The 22,767-nt window shown below is 40.5% G+C and overlaps 1 protein-coding gene across 4 annotated transcripts in view; it reads right to left on the bottom strand.

Moving 5' to 3' along the window:
- Window positions 1-10,132: 10,132 nt before the first annotated feature.
- The window catches only part of SLC1A7 (solute carrier family 1 member 7), a 59,141-nt gene continuing 46,506 nt past the window's right edge, over window positions 10,133-22,767 (bottom strand). The window contains exons 8-11 of one of the 4 annotated variants that reach the window (XM_030032457.2): window positions 20,675-20,869; window positions 17,363-17,497; window positions 13,614-13,713; window positions 10,133-11,192 (exon numbers count right to left, since the gene is read on the bottom strand). In XM_030032457.2, the coding sequence (XP_029888317.1) occupies window positions 11,034-11,192; window positions 13,614-13,713; window positions 17,363-17,497; window positions 20,675-20,869 (589 nt within the window). In that variant the 3' untranslated portion in view covers window positions 10,133-11,033. Of the gene's footprint in view, window positions 11,490-13,613; window positions 13,714-17,362; window positions 17,498-20,674; window positions 20,870-22,767 lie in introns of all 4 variants that reach the window. The other 3 variants (XM_030032458.2, XM_030032455.2, XM_030032456.2) reach the window with 3 other exon arrangements.

A 22,767-nucleotide genomic window follows, 5' to 3' on the forward strand; every position in this document is an offset into this window, starting at 1 on the left:
AATTCAACACGATCATGAATCATAGAAGGAAAGATTGCTTCCTGAAAAACATAAATGCTTGGCCCTAAAAATTGCAAAAAACCCCACATTTTTTAATTTCAGCTACACAGCTGAGCAATAAAATAGCCTGCCAACTGACTTTTGGGATAGATTTCTATGTAAAATGTTTACAGAATATAGGTCAAATCAATTAGCTGTGTCCAGCAAAGCCCAGTGGAAGTTTTGCCAGTCTTTGGTGAAGCAGACCAATTTATTATACTCCTGAACAAGCTGAGAATATGCAGATTTGTACAGTTTTATCGACAACTGTTTGATAAGCTTTGAACTTCAGTGCCTTACACTGTGATTCTGTGAGAAGCTGGGTGCCCCAGACTCTCTTTGAATCCCTGAGAGTCTGATGTGGTGAATGCAGGGGTGAAGGTATGTTTTAGCACCTTGTAGAATCAGGCCCAAAATTTCAGGTTGATACATACACTGTTAAACTTCTTAATCAAGTCTCAGCCTTTGCCAAAGGAGACCCACCCACAGTTGAAGGAGCGTATCCTGTAGACTAAGCAGTTAGGAAACCCTTTTCCAAGTTTATTTCAAAATAATTGCACACTGAACCTGCCCTTTAAAGGGGACGATGTTTTCCACCAGAAAAAAAAAAGAAAAAAAAGATATCCCTCTTCCCCAGTAAAGGCCTCAAAACCCCTCAAGAAGAATGTCTTTCGATTGTCATGTAAGAGATTGATGAGAGAGAATGACAGGCTTGATTCCTCGCTTATCTGGTATCATCAGCACCTATGACATTGGGCATAAAACTGTCAAACCAAAATGGTAGTTTGTTTGTTTCTTTCAAAGGAATAAGAGGCTCCACGAGAGATGATGAAGAATAGTCAGAAGTCCGTGGGACTAAGCCCACATATTTTTTCGGTTGTGGGTGGTACCTGTAATCTGAAGGTCCAACCCAGACCTTGGGTGGAGCAGGACCCAGGAACAGGGTCTAATATTATTTCCTTGAGTGAAAATGAGGAGAGTTGCGAAGTTGGCTTCTCCTTAGCTCACAAAGTTGGGCCAGAAAGAGACAACACAACCATTGTTTTCATGTAACTTTTCTTCCTGTGAATTGCTTGGATTTGGGAAAGAGAAGAATAGAAAGTTTTTAAGGCTGAGATAGACGTATAGATAGTGAAAACTTGAAGTCTAAAACATCCAAGTTGGCAACTTCATTCCTAAGTATGCATTTGCACATGCTTGGTATTCGTGCGTGGTCTGTATGCAAACTGAGGTCTGAGTTTATTTGCTGTTTTTCTTTTGAAGGCCATGTTTCCTCATTACAGAGGATACTGCACAAAATGGGGGGGAAATGGGATTTTTCTGGGATTGGATACGATTTTTCACAGCAACAGGAGTACAAATGCAGCACGTGAGCTATCAAGAACTCAACGGGTGCCAAAAATAGCCCCTGGATAATGAGCTTTTGTTTCAGACGGTGGGCACATAGCCCGGCTGCATCTGCAATGCGGACGGGCCGTTCTGCAGCCGTTCTCCCCCTTGTCCCTGTTCCTTCGGGATCCTCGCCCCCATGGCCATCCCCTCCCAAGGACTGGGGCACCCGGCGCCCGCTCCCTACCCGCTCCCGCCTCTGCACGCCCTCCCCTCGCTCCTGCCCCGCACCGCTCCCCTCCAGGTGACCCCAGTGGCTTGTGATTTTGGGGGTTCTGGGAAAAAAGGCCAAGGATAATTGCATCTTCCCCAGAGGTTTTATCTCCCCACAAGGGGGTTATGGCCCCTTCTCCCTCCCTGGGCACTGGGAGGGGCTGCAGTGCCCACGCTGAGGTGCCGGGCGTCAGACTGGATCCGGGGAGCCTGTTTCCCTCTGCTCCCCACGTTCACAGAAGTGGAGGGCTCCTCCTGCCCCAAACGGGCAAAAAGGCCCCACAAAAGAGCTGTCGCCATCCCGCCTGCTGTGAGGAGAGGAGAGCCCCTGGCCACGGCGGCTCCTCTGTGGAGAGGGAGGTGGCACAAGGCCGAGGCTTTCCCTCCTCCAAGATGGCGCCCTGTGAGCCCCTCTTCAAGGAACAACAGGACCTTGCGGCTGACCAGCGGTCCCCAGCCTCGGCTGGCAGGAGGGGTGAGTTGTGGGGGACGCCAGCGGCCATGCTGCCAGGGAGGGAGGCAGGGTGAGGGGCTGCGGGGGTCAAGTGCCTTTGTGGTGTGAGGGAGCTCCTGCTCTGCCTTGAGGGCCTCGCCATGCCATGGTGTGGTGTTTGGGGGTTAAGTGTTATGTTTAATGAAAAAGAGGTGCTTTACACAGTAAGTAGGTACTCTTCTAAGGAAAAATGACTTAAGAAAGAAAGAAAAAACCTCCAAAGGAAAACGTCTGACCAAATTTGAAAAGGGATGTGGTGGGGCAGGAGGGAGGCTGCCAAGTGCTCCCTTGGGGGAGCGGCGGCAGCTCCTAACGAACCACCAACTGCAGACCTCTGGCAGCAGCGCAGCATCTCTGCGGGACTGCTTCCCGTCAGAGAGCTGCAACCACCCTCCTCGCAGCCAGCTCTGGGTCAGCCAGCCACGCCAGGGTGAAGATCTGCTGGATCTTCTGAACAAAAGTATAGCTTGGAGATTATTTTGGGGGACTTGGAGAATATTTTTCTTAGCTCCCTCCCATAAATGCTACAGGATTGTCCATTAAAAGGGCAGCTGAGGAAAGGATCCTCCAACTCCAAACCCCCTCCTCCTCTGCTGCTTTGCAAGGCAAAGAGAGGGGACTTTTTCCTGAAAAGGCTGAGGATCTGGAGTAGCAGAAGTTAGGTACATGCAGGAGTGAGGCTACGGACCTGCATTAACAAAGTGGATGAGAACGGGAAGTGTCCTCCTCCCTGGGACCCAACTGCCATTTCTTCTGCTCCTCAGTGGTCCACACAGAGCGGGGAGGCAGGAGGGGTCTGACTGAAACTTCAGGATTGTTCTCTTTTGACAGTGGTTCCTGATGGTCAATAAGAGTTTAGTTTATGATGCTGTTTGTCACCATGTTGACTGGGCCCACTAACATTTTTACAAATTTTGCTTACAAAAAAGTAATAAGAATAAAGACGTATTTTACAAATAATATTTTTGATGGGAAGCAGTCTCTTGGAAAGCTTCTATGATATAGTCCAATATCCTATTAATTGATTTCACTCTATACTGTAATATTGGTGAGTCTTTCTTCCTGGGGTTGTGAATAGTTGTCCTAAAAACTTAAACATATATAGAGTTTTATATAACATGAATTTAGCCTTGTTTTTTCAAGATATTTCCTTCTCTAATGGGATTAATTTATGGAGGTCATTGTAATTGCTTTATTACGTTGCTAATATAAGAGCAGTGAGTAAATTCCCTAAAGAACTCCTTTTCCTTTAGTGAGGAAAATATTGGTGTGCCCTGTAGCTCTGATTCATACCGCTATTGTAAAGTCAGCCAGCTGTGAGATGTATGTGGAGGCAGTGGATGATAAATGTGTTCTAATAATCCAGTATACAAAGTGTTTCCATAAAAATTCTTCAGTAGTATCCAGGGACATTAAACAGTCCATCAATAAAGTCCTTCTTTAAATGGTTTTGAATCAGGCAAAGGCTGTTTTAATGCACAGTTGTACAGGCTATCTCAAGTTTTCCCCATAGTAGTTCCAGAGTCTGTTTTTAGCATATGATTATGATACTGCCGAGAACGTTGCTTCCGATAAAAGTGTGGATTGATTTGCAGTATTCTCAGCTCCAGTTGCAGACAAGAAATGAATGAGTCTCATGCTTTTATTACTTAGGGTATAATTGCGTGTTTGTTGACAGTCATCAAAGAAATAAGCTTTAAAAAATCTTTACTTAGGGTATATCTTTTATACAGGATTAAAATTAGCTTTGATTACTTATATAGCATTCTAGATTTCTCTCCTTCTTTGTGGTGGACTTCTGGTTTGGGTCTGTTTAATTCAAATGCAGCAGTGGGATAAAACTCAAAGCACTTTACTGATGTGCTGAAGACAGTAGAGTTGCTGCAGCATGAGGCACCCTCATCATCCACAGCTTAAAAGATCTGGCACTGGGAGACTCACTTTGTTCCTACTCTCTCTGTAAAGCAGGTAGGAAGAACCGAAGTGGAACTTCCAATGCCAAACCAGGCAGGAACAAATGAAGTGAGTCTTCCAGGTTGTTCCCACCTGCTTTCAGAGAGGGGACGAACAAAATGTCTGGGATGCAGATAATCTCTAATACCTTTTGTGAAATTTACTCTGGAGAGCTGCAGATTACTTGTGCAGAAAGTACAGTATGGAGCTGTACATTAGTCCTGTGCACAACACCACTGAGAAAACAACTAAGAATGAGCAGTCACAGTGGAAATTCTCTTCATCGGAGAGCTTTGAGACTTCCTTTCTGAACTTTCTGCTAGAGCTAGCTCCAACCACAGTGCTGGGCTGATACACTCCTGTCCATCCGGATTCCTCCCTCCCCAGATATTTGGTTAGGAAGCATTTCATGTCAGAGAGATGCTTTCTTGTATTAAAAAACCCGAGAAGATTGGTTGATTTATTCTAAAACAAAGATCATACATTTACTGATTAAACTATCAATAAAATATAGACTATCCAAATCTCTGTACTTTGAGTTTGTTTTCAAGAAAACTCATGAAATATAAAAGAACAATTTAAAGTATTTAAATGGAAAAGAAAATGGAAGTTTAGGGTTGAAAATACTCAGTTTGACTTAGTTCTGTATAATTTCCACATGTTTTTAATAGCCTAGTGGTAAAACCCAATAAAACCACTAGAAGCAATGAAATCATAATGAAACATCTCAAGGTCAGTCTTGTTTTTCTTTTGGTTTTGCCATTTAGCCCATACAGTATTTGTAGCAGATGTAATGTGAGATATCTGTGAACATAAAACACTTCTTGTTTTGCTTCCCCTGCTTTTTCCATCTTATTAAAATACCCTTCTTGGGGGGTGGGGGAGCACTAGAGATATTATATCCTTATTAGGAAAGTTCAAAAGTAACAATTAACTACAATAAGTTTCATGTGGTGGGTCAAATCCTGGCTTTCAGCTAGTGTTGTGTGCAGACACATACAAGCGTATGTTTCATTCCTAAATGAAATGCAGATACCTCTTTGTGATGAAAGATGACTGCTTTTAAAGCAACAGATGCAGAACTCTGTACCTTACAGAAGAAAAACTCCTATGATGGAACCTGAAAAGCAGCACTGTGACCTACCCTGAGCACATCTGTAATTCTCAGTGGCATGGGAAGTCTAGGGTTTTGTAATGTCTGAATTGAAAACAATTCAGGAACAATATTTGCATGTTCTTGTGCCGGACTGAATGCTCTATGCTAGTTTGGAAGGAAGGACAGCATGCCCTACCACCAAAAGTCTTTGTAGGAGTATAAATAAGTTTTCATCATATCATGAATAGGAGAAGGAAAAGAGTTGTTCCATTAACTGTATAGTCTGTTCCAATAGTTTTCAGTGAGTGAGAGGTAGCCAAGAATTAGCTGTGAAGGGGTGACCAGTGACTCACAGATGCTTGTGGATACCTGCAGACCTGTCTTTAGTGGCTGTCCTCAAGTAGAAGCTTTGTGACAAGAGGGATAGCTTGCTCCATCCCTATACCTCCAACTGTTGGTACCTTCTCATCTTAGAGCCAGCAAGGAAAGGAGGTTTGATTCTACTGCAGGAGAAGAAGTGATTAAACACTCTTCCTCTTCACCTGGCAATACTCACCATCTTGTCTTCCTGAAGCCTTCTTTATTCATTCCTCAAAATACCACTCTCTCAGTAACAGACTGCTATGATTTTACTTTGACAGCCTGTAAAATATCTAAAATATCCTGTGACACAAATCTGCCAAAAGTCCCAGCTGTGCCAAATCCATTCCCATATATCATCTTCTAGGCTATGGAGATGCAACCGTTGCTACTTTATAAATTATGGAATCTGAGGTTTTGTCACTTAAAACAGGAGCCTAGCAATTCCTGTGAATATCATGAGTAGTGATCTTGTGCTTCCAGAGAGAAAGTAGTGGCTAATCCAAGGTAATCATATGAGTCCCCTTTAATGTCTTATGTAACTGTCTCAGTCTTCAGCTGATTTATCCTTACCATGCAACACCCTGTTGAATTAGAAAACTATTTTTTCTCTTTTTATAGATGGGAAGCAAACCCTGCGTTCTTGTGGTCACTTGACCATGAGATCACATGAGAAGTCTGAGACAGTAAATAATGAACTGAACTTAAGCAGTGACCACCCTTCCTGTTCTATTAATCTCATCCATTTGGGGTTTTGTGGGACAAACCCTCTTATAAATTCCAGAAGTGTCAATCAGTATGCTCCAAAGTAGTTAGTGAGGAATGTAATTTTGAGCATATATTGCCTCCTTAGTTGTATGTGAAATCATAGGCTAAAGGGAGAAATTTAATACATGTATTTCATTTGCAGCTCAGCCCTTAGTGAATGGATGCATTAAATTTGTCTATTCTGGGACCTCTTTTCCAAATGCAGCAAAGGCAGATATTTTCCAGCCATTATTACTGCAAAAAGATGTGTCCTCCTCCCCCTTGCCCCCATCCTCCCCCCCTCGCAAGATAGACAGCAGTAGCATCCCTGTAGAAGAAACCTACATTGCTTTCTCTCCTTACTGTATTTAGTCCTCAGCTGCAGGGCTGTGATCTCAGCCAGCTTAGTGTCTGGAGGGGAAAACCAGCAATTCCTCATTGCCACTGTGACTGTAATGAAAGATATCTGTCTTGATGTAAAAATGCACCTGGTCGTTCAGCAGAGACACAGAGACAGGAGTACATAGCATTGGGCAAGATCAAAGGCAGCCTGAGTTTTCCAAATGCAATTCATTTCCTAGGTTACACATTTTGCTTGCACACATCAACCACCTTCTGCTAGTAGTTACCTCATTTTTATGGAAAGCACAGAAAGGACTGAGGTCATTTCCAAGACTATCCATCTGGCTTGAAGATGAAGCTTTCCATCTGCTTTGAAAGTATTACAAATTAGTTCGCTGTTAAAAACGGACTAAAATTAATGTTTGTTGTAAAACTGAAAGTGAGAGCTTATCAAATAGGGGTGTTACAGAGTGACTGTATTTTCTAAGTGCTTTAGAGTTGCTAGTATAGCATGGAGGGAGTCTACAATGTAATGTTCCGGCTAATTATTTAGATCATCTTATTTGTATGTATGTACTCAGGTGGCACAAATAAGTTTAGCTGCAATTAAGTCATTTAAGTGGCATCAATTAAGACTAGCTGAGAATATGAGTAACTCTATTAGTCCCATAAACTTCTGTATTTGGGTTGGCAGCCAAAAGCTCTTGGGAGTTAGCGGGATGCGTAAGTGCTCTGGTTGTGTCTCTTTCTCCCAGTTCTAATTCTTGCACAAGGATTTATTACAGCAATTCAGCACTTCAAAACTTCCTTGGCATTGACAAAATCCTCAAGAAGCTGTTTTAAGATGTCTTTAATCATGTTTTATGCCACAACAATCTGCAGTGGCTCTTTCCTTTCAGTAGTATCTCTAGAGCAATGCAGTTGCAAATTAACCAGCGTAAAACAACTGTATCTGATAAGTATGTCTTAATTTGGGTTAATTCCCACATTATTTCTTCCATAGCTGTGTACAATGCACCACGTTTCTTAATTATCTTCTCTCCCTCCTCAACACTCTCCCCTAGTGTGTCCCGAGTATACTTTAATTGGCTAAGCTCCCTTTCTCTTTAGCAGGGGGAGGCAACTTCAAAATAAGGTTGAATGTTGCCAGTTAAGAAATATGTTATTTCCACATATACTTGAAAGTATTCCATGCAAACTGTTGTAATTAGTGATTGCTTCATTGATTGATTGATTTTTTTAATATAAAAGTTTTGAGACTATAAAGGTCACGTTTGTTTTCATGCTCTGAAAGTAGGAGAAACGTATTTACCAACACAAAGCTTGCACTCTAACTTCATAATCAACAGCTTCATTATTTTCATTGGAAGGAAGTGTGATTATAGCTGGAAAATGTGAACAGATCCATGCATGCAAATATGATATGGAACCTACTGGTAGCCTAATTGCACCGTGTGTCAAGCTGCTTGACAACAATCACCATGAGACACAGAAAATAGCTATCATGGAGGAAAACTTACTGTAAAAATTATTTTAACTTCAGTGTTTGCCTCTCCCCAGTTAACAGTGGCATCTTGTGTTCAGTACAGAATGACTGTGGTAGCAGCCAGATGCTCCAGTCAAGGTCACACTACACTAAGCAACATATACTTACCAGAACAAAGAACTAAAGTGCCGTGGGCCTCTAGTTAGCAGTATTTGATACCACAAATGATAAAGGTCAGGTGAGAAACTGGACCGCTGCCTTCCTCCCAGCTAAATGGGAGGCAGGTATTGGTATAAAACCCTAGTTTTAAAGATCCGAACAGTATCATGTAAAAAAAAATAATGTATTTCAAATTTGCAAAGTAAAACTAGACACTCTTTGAATAGGGTTTGAATGCAGAAGGCTAATTTTAAACCAGCCTGTTGATTCCATAAAAATACACCTTCACACAAGACTTCTGCATTCCCTACTTGCCAGAGTGTAAATGGCAAAACTGTGGTTTTCTTTGTTGTGTAGGACTTCTGTAGCACAAGTGGCTGCTGCTTCTGGTCTTTGACGCTTTATCTCATCTGAAGTTCTCCTTGTAGAAGTCGCAGCTTCTTAGCAGTGGAGTGGGCTTAGACCTCTTGAGACATGACTAAGCTGAAGAGTGGCAGACTAAGTAAGCTGTCTCAGGCAAGCAGGCAAAAGGATTTGCACTTTGTAGTTAGCCAAACATTGTAGGTGGCTGGAGAAGGTGATGGTGGTAAGGCTAGCAGCACTTTCTGCTTGGCAGGCCATGGCACCTTGGCATGGTGTGTTGGGAGACTCATCCAAAAACTACTTAGTTTGGAACTAGTCATTCCAAATCTTGGATCTACTTGGCCTCTTTCTTCATCATTTTTATCTATGCAAAGTGATTATAAAGTGATAGATGACTGGCAGGATTTTACTATCACTTCACATAGCTGTAATTGACTGTGTGAAGTTGACACTTTGCTATGTTTTCTTTGCTGTAAAAGTCAGCACGCAGAGATCCTGCCCTCTCCACACACGCTTACGCTGTTTCATCCCTGGCTGCTTGTTCTTGTCCCTGTGTCACCCCTTCACTTGTGTTGACACAACTGTCTGTTAGGACTGTGCTAAAAACATATGTGAACTGGTTTGAATTAAAAATACTTCTCATCTGATTCTTCGTCTGGCCTCATAAATAATTGGGTCTGTACAGCTGGGAGAGGAGGGGAGGCAGTGCAGGGAGGAATGGACAGCTGGGGAAGGATGAAGGGGACCTCCTGGAGCTGCCAGTGCTGCTGAGATGAAAGTATCATATGCTGTGTTTGTCAGCTAGTGCTTCTGCCCATCCAGAGAGGCACAGACCAGCCTCAGCTCTCCCAAATCACTGATTTTAATGGCACTCTGTAGAGCAGGTGCATTATAGGACTTGTTCAGGAACAAATTGTTCTGAATAATTTCAGTTCTTCCCTATTCATTGTGTTCTGTGTTTGTTGTTTTCACTCTAAGATCAAATCAGGAAAATAGTTACCAGCTGTATGTATTTTCAAATTAATACATCATTTCTGAGGAACTATAGGCAAATAAGATGTACATTTGTTCTTTCTGGCTTTACCATTTGATATTTAAACTACCTATACTACAGCCCTCTAAGGCAACTAATTAGTGCAAGACAAAAAAATAGTCTGAACAGGAGGTCTCAAAGAAGAGGTGAATATGTACACCCCAGGAAAACCATTAATCATGTGCATGAAGCATTTCTGTTTCTGGTAAGCGCAGAAATTGTCCTTTTTGACTGGGTTATTTTTTCTCTACAGATGAGAGGAGCTTATTATAATACCAGGCACACGTTATCTGAAACTGATATGTCACAAGTAGCTAAATATAATGTCAAGTGTATTGGTATGAATTAGTATGTAATCTCTGGATCGAATCCCAACTTTCAAAAGGTCTCCTCACTTCCACTCTCCATTTGGGCAGAGAAATAAGAAGACACTAATAGTAGAAGTGCACAGACAGCCTGTTTTTAAATGGCAGGTTTATTAAAAATGTTCTCTATCACAAACATTGGAAACATACTCAGCAGATTTTATTGTAACTGAAAGATTCAGTAGATAGTGGAAAGGGAGTAACTGTCAATGTAGATCAACCACCGAATTATGAGAAATAATGGGCCAGTTTCCACAGCAAACTCCTCACAAAACCCCAATATTACTCAGCATCACCCGGTTCCAGTTTGTGTTCAGCCCGTCCTTAGGATGAAGCATGTGGTTCATGAGCTTCTGCTTTGGGTTTATACATATTTACAGTAGAACAGCCTACAGATTACAGGAGAGGACACATTAGCACCAGTGCTTATGGATTAGGGCTCACATCGCCTCTGCCACTGCATGTGCATGGTACTGATTCTACTGAAGAGTTAGGTTAAAAAAAGGTTAATAAATCTGGCACTTGGAAGGCAAACTGTGCTCTGCAGTGACCTAGGAATTCTTTGTGTTACGTATCACACTTGAATGCCTGTCTCTGAAGGCTGCCCATCGGAATTACCTTAATGTGCTTTCTTGCAAAAATGCATGCTTTGCTTCTCCTCTGCTTGAAGTGTTATTTAGTAATATATGTAACCTCTTGAGATCAGGAAATCAGTGTGATTTTCTTACCATTTTTCTAAAACTAAGCACAAACTCTATTATTTAGCGAATATTAGACAAAATTAGTATCTTAGCAGTTTTGGTGAAACATTTTCACATAGCAAAAAATCTACATAAATACAGTGTTCATAATTACTGAGATTCAGAAAAAAAGGCTTTGGTTAGAAAATCAAAAAGGGTCAAATAAAAAAAACTTTAAAAAAAAGAAACCAAAGGAGTGTCAAATGCTATACTGGAGTCAAATGAGTGCAGAATAAAACAGTAGTCGTCCATTAGTTAATTTTTCCATATTAAAATCTTCCACCTAAAGAAGCCCACGTCTCTTGCAAGCTGTGTGCCTTTCCTGACGTTCACAGCTGGTCTCCTAGCTCCAGTACAAGCAGGGTGGCGATAATTCCACATTTTCCTGTTCAAGGCAAAGAGTCTCTCTTCCAGCTGTGAGGTAGAGATTGGGTATCAGGTCACTGTGGTATGAGATACCACTGAGTGTAGCAGTTACACATTTGTTTCTAGTTCATTTATTTCAATAGTGCAGTGGTCTTTACTGTTGGATTTCTTAGTGTGATTCTCCACTGGACTTTCTTCTTGCTCCACTTGTACGGGTATGTGGTGCTGAAACCCTTTCACTGTTTCTGGTCCACGAGATTCATTCATGGTCTTCACACAGCCATTTCTCTGGTAAGCCACAATCTGATGGATGTTAATAGGCTTAGTTTCACAGATCAATGGCACCTATGTGAAAAGCATTAAGATCTGGAATACTGCCACTGTTTGCTGTATACAACAGGAAAGGAATTTTTACTTTGAAAGCCTGTGGTCCGCTTTACATTAACCAAAATTGTCTAGGGCCTCCGTAGACTTCCAGGACCTCTTTCTCATATACACTAAAGCATCTTTGCACCATCTGGATAAAGTGAAGGTGTCTCTAAGTATGTAAAAATGCAAATTCTGTCACAACTCTAATTTAATGAATACTCACAGTAATAACTGCTTGCATCAGTAAAGTGATATAAGTAGGGTAAATAAAGACTAGAATTTCAGGGCTAAGTTCAAAAGATACGGACACTCAATGACCAGTATGCTGAGCTTTGGGCAGTGCTTGCTCTTGAGTGCAATTACATAAACCAGTAAGTCATTTATTGTTGCCTTCTGCCTTTCTTCTAACCCAGTAAACTAACACCTGTCTTTTCAGTTTGCACTCTTTCAAAAGAAATAAAGAGGACTTTATTGACTGATTCATAAGTTAAATATCGAAGTGTTCTTTAAATCAAGCCAGAAGTTCTGATGGGGAAAATAAGATGTAAATACTGGCAGAGAAAAGAGGTCGGCTTGCAGCTGAGAAAATTTGGCCTTTGGGTATACATTACTAACTCCACAAATTATGCAGCCAAAATGTACGGCAGACTAATGGTATATTTTAATACAATTATAGAGCATGATGCAAAGAAAAATCTCATCACAGATGACTAAATAATCTCTTAGGAGGGATTTCATATTCTTGAAACATCTCTTCTTGAGTTCTGACTAGGTTCTAAATACAGCAGTGAAATGTCAGAAGGCCTGTGTTATGCAGGAACTCAGACTACACTTCTGGCTCTGTAACAGATGACATACTTTACCATTAGGTTGTGTGTTTAGTTTTTTGTAGCTAGCTATATGTGTAGCCCATATATTCAGGCTTAATCCTGTCATCAGTAATTACTGCAGGTGCTAAGGACCTCAGAGGATAAGGTCTGTCTTTCTATATAAAACTTGAAAGAGCAGGAATTTTAAATGCATGTTGCAGGAAGGCATGAGAATGGGATTTACCAGAAAGACTGTCTGTAAAATGGAAGAAATAATAATAGAAATAAAGCTTTGCTATTAATACTGTTGTTCTTTGTAGAATACTACAAATGATGCACAGAAATGAAACATGCCTTGTGAAAATCAGTCCTGATGAAACTTCTTTGCATAAACTATTCAGTCTTTGTGGAAGAAAGGTAGTGAGAGTCTGCCATGAGCTGAAATGCTTGGAGATTAGCACCTCCAAGCATGATGGGCTCGTGGAATTAGGAATCTCCTTTGCCAAGGATTTGAATGAAGAGCATGAGAAGGATTTCCTCATATAAGGAAAGACTGAATGATGCATGCCAGGGAGGAAGGAGAAAAAGCACAGGAGTGGAGGGAGGCAGGGGCAGAATACAGGGGTATGTGTGGCGTGGCGTATGGAATAAGATATAGAGAAGGAAAAACAAAGATGTAAGGAGGGACTTGTATTAAATGTAGAAGGCACAAAGATGCTTGAGAATGAAGTCTAGAATGGAGCAATGTGCTTCTGCTAGTCCAGAAAGGAAATTATTGCAATGGTGGCTTCATGTTATGCTAACACAGAGGCTTGAAACACCCAGGGTAGTTGTGTTTATTGTGAGCTTATTGATTATGCATATACACTCTCATAGATACCTTTACCTCCCCCTACACACAAATACTCAAGGACATTTTTCACCCTGCTCTGTTGCTGGTCACATTTTTAGAAGGATGACTTACTGGCCAGTCAGGACTTGGGTACTGAGTGTGGGACTTGCAGTTCCAGCATCTCGTGCATTTGCAGGGCAATGCAGCTGCTTCTCCTGCTCCCAGCCCCAGTGTGCCAGACACAGCTGGCTAGCAAGCTCTGAACTTGAGTGGCTTTTTGCATGGCCTTTGCAAGGACCTCTCCACCCTATCTGGCTAAGCAACACATTGCCCAATTCTGTCCTCTCTCTGAAAGACCTTTTATAAACTAGATGAAGCAAATGTGGGAGGCTGAGAGCTTGCAGGTTCTTTGCCGTAATACGGCACACGCTGGCACACCCTGACTCATGGTGTTGTTACCTCGTCACCATCCTTGATAAATTCCTTCCGGCAGATGTGGGCCATGATCCCAGCAGCCAGCGCGTCTCCCAGGACATTGATCATTGTCCTAAACCTGTCTCTGGAAAATGAAATAGTAATGGTAAGTTGTTGGCTCTTTGGGTATCTTCCTACGCCTTCATCACTGCAGTAATTGTAGCTGAAGGCCAGTTTCGCTGGTTTTATGAGCTAACAAGTTTAGAAATGGTAGTAAGGAGTTTGGCACGGGGCAGCCACTAGTTACTGAGCTGCTCAGTTGGGTTTTCCAGCCTTTTCAGAGCTCAGTGCACTGTGCTGCCACATACTTTAATTTGTAACTGAGCTAACTACAGCAGCCATGCCTCCCTATACATGCAAGTGGATTCAGCACTAAAAAGGTTTAACACAGCAGATCAAGACTGCATTTATGTCCAAGTTTTTATGTTAAGGTCCAGTATTATGGCCTGATTTGGAGGCTGGTGCTGCAAATGTCTTAATTCAATAAAAGTAGAGGGCAACCAGTACCTTATATTAATTATCAAGGCCCAATCTCAGCAACCAAAGTGCTAGTTAAGAAGATTATTGTATTGGTAGAATGTGAAGAATACAATCAAAATTATTCAGAAGATTGCTAAATAACTACGCTCACAAACTAAGCACTGCCTATATTTAAATCATGTTCGTTTCTGAAAAAGCTATGGTTGCTATGGCTACCAGTGGCTCTTAAAGATTCTTCATTTTCAGTTATCATCTTTTCCAATTTAAATTTGTATGCTTGACAGTACTTTGTATATATACAGTTTCACTATTTTTCATTTATTCATTTATGGGATCATTTCTGCCCTGCTTATACGTTCTACCCACTGTCTAAAAAATAAATCTATTAAAATACAGACTGTAAATACACAAAAGTAAGTGGCTGTCATAGACAAGTGTTACACTTGAAACACCTTGGAATCTATTAGTTAAAATTGACGAGATTTCAAATAGACAATATAGCTTTTAAGTCTGAAATATATCACGTCTTTTCCAAGAAAAACATACACATCTGAAAACTGTGTCATATTAGTAACTTAATTTATAAATGTGGGTTATAAAATGGACGTTCAGAAATCTCCAGATGTTTGGCTTATTAAAGACAGTGACAGTCCAATATCAACACTGCCCAGATTTCTGATCCTGTATCTTAATATAGAAGAGAATTGAAACTGTGTGCTGATTTTTTTTTCAGATATTTTAGGCATGTACTCTGTGCATGCAAATGTTTATGCAGTTGCTTGCCTAATTAGCATGAAAGTTCCTGCATGAAAGGTTATTTGCATGTGCAGTTACCCAAATTGTACATGCAGTTGCAAGTAACTTCAGCAATAATATTCCACAGCCTACACCTAGATGTGGTTGTTGACTCCAGGACTCAATCCTACACTTGTTTGCTGAAGCCATTTTTCTAATTCCTGCTGTTCTGATTTTGGGTTTTGCCTTGAGGAAAATTCCCACAAGAATATGTTAAGCGGGGGAAAATACTGTTACAGCACATATCGATAGATGTTCCTGTTACACATAGACTTTTTTTTCCTTGGTTGATCATCAAATTTTGATTCTTGGAAAGATATTCGGAGTTGTTAATTTTGGATTGTGCAAAGAGTCAGCTGTGGTAGAGAAGAAGCTGCATGAGCAGAGCTCAAGAGTTTGCTCTCCCTTTTGGGCTCTGATTAGCATCTCTTCTGAAGACAGGATTTTTCTGAGGAAACAGTGCACCACACTGAAACTCTTAAGAAAATGGATAGCCTGGCACGTAGTTTGACCAGTTCTATTGCATGTTTCTGTGTGTACAGAGTAGTCTGCACTATGCTATGAGTAGAACCACACCGCACACCGCTGTCATTTCTCTACTAAGAGGCCAGCCTGCTGCTAGTGGCATTTCTTTCAGTGCAAACACGTGAGTCAGGTGTTGCAGTGGTATTTTAGCTTTAGATGATATTAAAGATGCAAAACTTTTACCTTGTGTTTAATAAATTAGCTGAGAAATGTTTTGGTTTTCTTCTTTATGTCTCTAGGCACTAGCTAAAGGTATGAAGTTCACATACATGTTATGGCTACCTAAATGAGTTGTAATACCTGCAGTGCATTGTAATGGGTATTTCAGTCTCGTGAGATCATCTAACCAGCCTTCTTTAAGCATTCTTCATACTCCAGTACTTCCAAAACTAATATTGAAAATATTCATTATGTCAACCATGTTGACACTTTGCATCTGCAGGCTCTTGAAACCACCAAGTGCCGAAATACAGAAATATACTTTTTGTATGAAAGATCATCTGCAAAAGACAGAAAATTGGGTCTGTTCCTTGCTCACTTTTTAATACCATCTGGAACTATAGCCTGAAAAAGTTTTTTGTCTGCTGTTTTGAAAAGTTTTGTAAGACAAAAAGAAGCGTAATTCCCATATACGCTGGAAGACTTACTGGAAAAACAATGAAATGTTGATGTTGCAAGAGCTGGGCGAAAACTGAGCAATATAGAGGGAAAAGGCGTTTGTAATACAGCTTAAAATACTTTGATTTTGTTGTGCTTCATTAACTATTGAGCTTCAGTGTCTACCATCAGAAAGACTGCTTTATTTAAATCTGAACTGCCATTCCCAAGTTTAGGTGTCCACAGCAGATATTATTTATGCTTCACAGAAGAATATTCCTGATATTCCTAAAACAAAATATGTCTTAAAATATGCATACAACACTCATGACTCCTATTAATAATAATAATATTCTATTACACTGAACAGGAAAGGAAATAATTTCTTCTCACAATTCTTTGCATAAAACATCAGTGGCTTAAAGTTGAATAAAATAGGATATATAACAGAATGTACTTGTAACACATTTTTAACCAGAAACTTGATGTGATGAAACTCCACTGTATTAAATGGAGATATATTTTATATAGATTAAATAAAAAAATAATTTTGAATGTTTCCTTGTGGATGCATAGGCTAGTTATGTAGTTAATTGAAATGCTAATGAGCTAGGGACCAGTATTTTAGAATTCATCTTCCTAGACTATTAAAAATTGTTTAATTGATTTATGGACATTTACATAAAAGATAAGAGTTCAAATAAACCAATCCTCATGAATTTTTAAAGTGGCTCTTCTCATGGGTAACAAGAATCTCTTTTATTCTGAATGTGTTAAGTTTTAGCCTCTGCCTCTTCTGTTAAATCCTCAGTGATTAGGGATGCAGCAAAGTAACCTCTCTACAGAATGGCTGTGCTTGCAAAACATGGAGCCACTTCCATTGCCTGACTAACCTTCTAGAAAAAAAACATTCTTAAGTTTTTCCGTGATCTGACTTAAGGTAGTTACTTTGGTCTACTTCTTCATCCTCCCTCCCTGTGTATGTGAAAAACAATTGATCACTGTCCTCTTCAGGACAATCTTATCTATATCGGAAACTGCTGTGGTGGCCTCTTTCAGCCTGCTCTGGTTTTAGACTAAATGAACTCCGTTTCTTCAGCCTTTCCATGTAGGTCATATTGTCCAAGTCTCATCCAGACTCTCTCTCATTTGTCTTTTTTCAATATAACGCCCACTTTGGCAGAGTATTTAATCTGAGGCCACATTAGCACCATTTCAAGCGAAATAATTACTTCCCATGCCTTTTATGTATACCTGTATTACTATACCCCTGAGGACCATTTGCCTTTTTAGCAATGTTGCCACACTGGAAACCTCAAAAGCTTAATGTTACTTACAGTGCCCAGTCAACGGCAATGATCAACGTGATGTCGTCTGTTGGGAGCCCAACCGAGGTCAGAACAATGACCATTGTCACCAGGCCAGCTTGCGGGATACCTGCAGCACCTATGCTGGCAGCTGTTGCTGTGATACTTTAACAAAGAAAGAAAGGAATAAGCTTTACCAGTGATGGGTTGCTCTGCAAGTAACCACATCGTGTTTCTACAGGAGCTTTCCTAAACAATAATCCTTCTTACACAAGCCACTGCATAGAAGTGCCAGTGTTTTGTGGACAGAAGCCAGGTCAGAGAGCAAGAACAGGCCAAACTGTCTGCCCGGTGCTAAATTCTCACCCTCTACCTTTGCAGCCTTGGCACTGGTGCGGCAGTTCTGTTATCTCTTAATACCACAAGTGCAGAGAAAGGAGGGCCGCCAGGCTGTGGGCTTCTCTGCGTTATGTCAGCTTCTTGTGGGTCATGGCACCACACAGCGCTGTGTGCCATCAATCTGCCAGCACTCCTCATCACTGCTTCACCCTTGGCAGCAGAGCTCCCAGCAGACATCTCTGAGTCATCATCGGCAGTCCCTGTGCCAGGCAAATCCGCGGCTGGCTGCGGCTAGGGCCTTTAATGTCAATCCATCACAGAGAGGCTGGGCCAAGGGTGAAGTCCTTGCACAGCACATGGCTTTGCATACTTGGATCTAAATATGAAGCAAGCGTGAATGTGACTGTACCTCTTCAGTTTCTGGAAAGTATTTTTACTTGACCTTCAGACCATTTTTTCAGCCAGGCAAGCAGAAATGAATGGGAGACCAGGGCAAGAGTGGACCTGGCAGGCTTAACATTTTTTTCATAATGCTATTTTTAGGGGCGGGATTTCATTCCTTTTTCCAGGAGCAAAAGTGACTGGATATATTCATTTCCACCCATCTGGCCACTTCCAAGAGCTAGGCCATCCAGCAGAAAGACAAAAAACAAATGTTGACAATTGTAAAAGGATGACAAAAAGCATATACTCTGATAATCCACTGTATTCATCAATCCAGAATTTCAGAGCTTTTGGCAAGCAGTTAAGTCTCATCAACATCCTATGATGGAAAATGAGGGTGACAGTATTCACCAATATGGAAACTGAGACACAGAGATATCCAGTATCTTGCTCACAGCTGTACAGTGTACCAGTAGACCAGCATCAGTATTTATAACTAGAGCCCTTTCCTGCAATAAAAAAATACATTTGCATGTGGGTGTGATGGGGAACGAGACAGACTTAAAACTATGTTTTGAAAAAGCCTGTATAGCATCCTAATAGCATTGTAATAGGCAGTGTACAAATAGAAAGGAAGGGACAGAAGCTCAGTATTTGAATAAGAGAGAACTATCTGTAATTAACATTAAAAGGTTCTCCAGCTAGTGCTATAAACTGGCTAGCTGGTTAGGACTGCTTCTGCCTCCTAAGTCAGTTCAGGCCACAGAGTCTCATGACTTAATTGTGAGCAAAACCTGGAGTGTTTAACTAACACTGTACAGGCAAGCTCATCTGCTATTCCATTCAATTTTGACTTAATGTAGATGTTTCTTTCTATAATATGCTCAATTGATGGGAATAGAATCTTTACTCTCTTTTTCTGCTACATCTAAGTTTGCATAATCACATTGATATAAACTGTCAACCTGGATTTTACAAACTATAAGCAAAGTAGACTGATTATTTTTCTAACATGTTTTTCCCCTCTGGCAAAAATATCCTGGCACTCAGGAATATTTGAATTTTAAATCTCCAAGTCCTAAAGTATCAAGGTCTGGGGCAGGTTTGGCCCACAGAATACAGTTAGAATTTGGCTTCAGATATTCAAGGTCCTGAATCCACCGTGATTTCCTATTTACCCACTTCTTTTGTAAGTGAGTCTATTTCTTTTCCTTACTTGGATTTTGCAATCTTCATTTGTATTTTCCTTCTACTGTCTTTACTTCTCTCTGGTTCTTATGTACCAGCACTTAATACAGGGAGTGAAAATAAAGAGGTAAAATAGGGTTCTGCTAAGAGAAAGCTAGAACTTATCTTCTTTCCTTTTATTATCACCCTCCTTGTCCTTCATTTTTCAAATCACCATTCTCTACTTCAAGGTGTATATAATGTCTGCCCATGCTCTGGGCCATATTTTTGGACCACGTACTAAAAACATCTCCAAATTGAAAACCACCAGAGACTAAATTTTAGCACAGGGTCATTCCAGTAATTTTCAGAGAGAGAGAGAGCCTGAAGCAAGAGCTCATATGGGCACAATTTATTTCTTCTGTTTCTAGTCTAACCAGATCTTGCCAGAAGCCCATTAGCAAACCTCAGCTGTCATCTGGGGTTAGTTTCAGGACTCTCCTCTTCTTGTCATGAAGGTTTTCAAGTCCAGCAGAAGATGGGCAAGGTCCAACAGAAGATGGGCAAGGCCCAGCAGTGTAAACAGGGCAGTGATGAGGTCACTGGGTGGGTAGGTAAGCAGATCTCAAATATGCTGCACAAGGCTCTGACTATGAGGAATGTTTTTGTAATCATTTGTTCCCTGCTGGAAACTTGCAGGTTTCAGTCCCCGAGGCATTCTTTGGCAACCACTGGAGTTATTCTGGTGGCAATTGTTCAGCTGGATCTTCGAGTCTTTTGGATCTATTACAGACCTTTCAAGGACAGAGTATGCAGCTATAGCACTCTCTACCCACTGAGAGCATGGTTGTTTATGAAGTTTTCTGCTTTAACAAGCAGCAGAGAAGACATCTAAGAAATACCTGAGTGATATGGCATCTTCATGAAAACCTGCCCTAATAGTAGCATCTGTTCTCCCTCCCTGTTCCCCTACTCTTTCAAGGTTTGTCAAAGAGCTTCCCAACACACTCTAGTCCCTGTTATCTGATATAGGACTTCTAGTTTTGCATTTTTTTTAACCTGTTCCTCTCATGTAAAGATGCAAACCAGACTTAAAGTTGAAAACAATTCTGATGTTTAAAATAGTGTTTTAAACACCAATAATAATAGTAAAGTGTTCCAATCCTAGTAAACGATCAATGGGTTACCTAAAAGTAAACATTAGACAGTTATCCTCAAACAGAAACACGTTTCCTGATGTCCACATGCTTCTGTTGAACAGTACCAGTACAACTTCTCTTTGTACGGTCCCTGATCTCTGCATTACTTAAAAATAACAATCCTTCGAGGAATGCATCCTTTGATAACAGCAAAGATGTGTTTTGTTCTGAACATTGCTACATACAAGAATCGTAAGAGTGTCAGACTCAACAGGACAAGCAAATTGCAGCATGTGGCATTTGAGGTTTATACCTTATAGTAATAATCTGCCCAAAGTCCAGCTCATAGTTGTTTACTTGCGCAATGAAGATGGCAGCAACCGCCTCGTAGAGTGCTGTCCCATCCATATTGATGGTGGCTCCCACAGGCAGCACAAACCTCGCAATCCTCCTGTCCACATGGTTATTCTCCAACAAGCACTTGAAAGTGATAGGCAGTGTGGCAGAGCTGCAAAACAGCAGAGAAGCACACACTGAATTATTTTTATTTCTGGGGAATAGAACAAATTGTAGCAAACCTTCTCCAGGCAGGGTAAATTTTACACTAACCATCTGAGCACTGCTTCTCATTCCTTTGTCTGCACGTGTACTCACTTGCCGTGTAACTCGCTCCTTTGCTTGAGGGAGGATAAAGACAGTTACATGTATAAATGCTAGAGTTAATGGAAATTTTGCTTCCCCCAAATTAAAAATGTCATTCTCTCTTTCCCTCTTTCTGAAGAAAAGGGACAGAAATCCCACAGAGGCAGTATTGTACACTCAAATGCAAGACAGGGGAAATACCCTGTGCAGCTTGTTAGTAAAATCTCTGAAAACTGTTGTGCACTCATGGTTTCTAAAAAAAGTTTCCTTCTAGGCCTTCTGAAATAGAAAGCCATTTTTAAACAGCAAGAGTAACCATAAACCAAGGAAAGGTATAAAGCAAGAAAGGCTCTTAACTCACTTAACTGCCCTTAGGGACTGTTCCAGTTCTCACTGCATATTGACAGTAATTAGATGACCAGTTTAGGCAATGAATTATAATGGCACTGAGAGTTTACAAGAGATTGGAATGCTGCTTGGGTTAAACGCTAAAACACCCCAGTGGGCAACAGCTCTGAGCAAGAAACTACTCCTTCTTTTACCACAGAACGCATTAATGCTGTAATGTCCTACCTCATATGTAAGAAATTTCTCATTTCTGCAAGGGGTTAGGCAAAGATCTTATCAACAGTATGCCTGAAAATAAAAGCTACAGACCAAGCTCCTGTATTCAGGAATATACAATCCCATTTCCTCTCTGGGACAGATCTGCCCATGTCCCTTGTGTGATCATGTTACAATCACATAATCGCAGGTCATATAATAATGTGTACATATGAAAATGAGATATAAATACGTATGTGTGTGGAATAGTATGGAATGGAGTGGAATGGTATAAGATTGTTTGACAGGTATTAATTTTAAAATGAGCTTGACCCCTTCCAAACTTTAACCCTTGATTTCATACTCTAAAAAAAAAAAATCCTGATTTTTGTTTTCATTAACTGAGACAATTAATTAAATATTATCTGGTCATAAATTTCCTCATTTTCAATAAGATGCATGCATTTTTAAATAGTAACATGCCTAAACATGTTTATCTTTATATTTTATCAGTCCTTTTGCAACATTCTGCATTTTACCATACAGTGTCACATTCACTAAAATGTCACAAGTAATTAAACTGCATTCAAGTGAGCGAGGGGGTATTTTTTATGGCACGTCAGTTTGTACAGAAAATAAGTAATACCACTGAAGAAAATATACAAATGGCAAAATATTTTCCTTGTTATGATACTCATTTTAATATACCACTCAGTATCTGAGACTATTTAAATGATGTAAAATAGCAAACTCCTTCAAAATTATTCAAAATTTACCTCTCTAAAGACGTAAGTAGTTATAGGGGAAATATTGGTACTATGATACTAAGGTCTTTAATGTTCTGTTCTCTTGTGATCTACGTGCCCCAAGTCATGAAATATAGACATCTTTCCACTAGTTTGGGCAGCTCAGATTGCTCAGTTGCTGTGTGTTGTGAGTCACACATCAGCAATGTGGCTCTGGTACCTAAATCTTATAATGACCATTATCTGTTCTTAACTGAAGATAACACATCTGATCTACAAATTCTTTCTCAGTAGTTACAAATGACCTACAAAACCACAGACAGATTCTGAAAACTCTGAAATCATAACCCCAAGTTTGCAGGAATGCATTAGCAAAATGTTTCCAGGAGTAGGAGTTGTCATTTTGTATTTGTGCAAGCTTTTGTTTGCGGAAAGTAACAGTGTTTGGAAAGGAAAAGTAGCTTCCTGCAATAGA

The sequence above is a fragment of the Aquila chrysaetos genome, chromosome 12 (assembly GCF_900496995.4).
Source record: "Aquila chrysaetos chrysaetos chromosome 12, bAquChr1.4, whole genome shotgun sequence".
NCBI lineage: Eukaryota > Metazoa > Chordata > Aves > Accipitriformes > Accipitridae > Aquila > Aquila chrysaetos.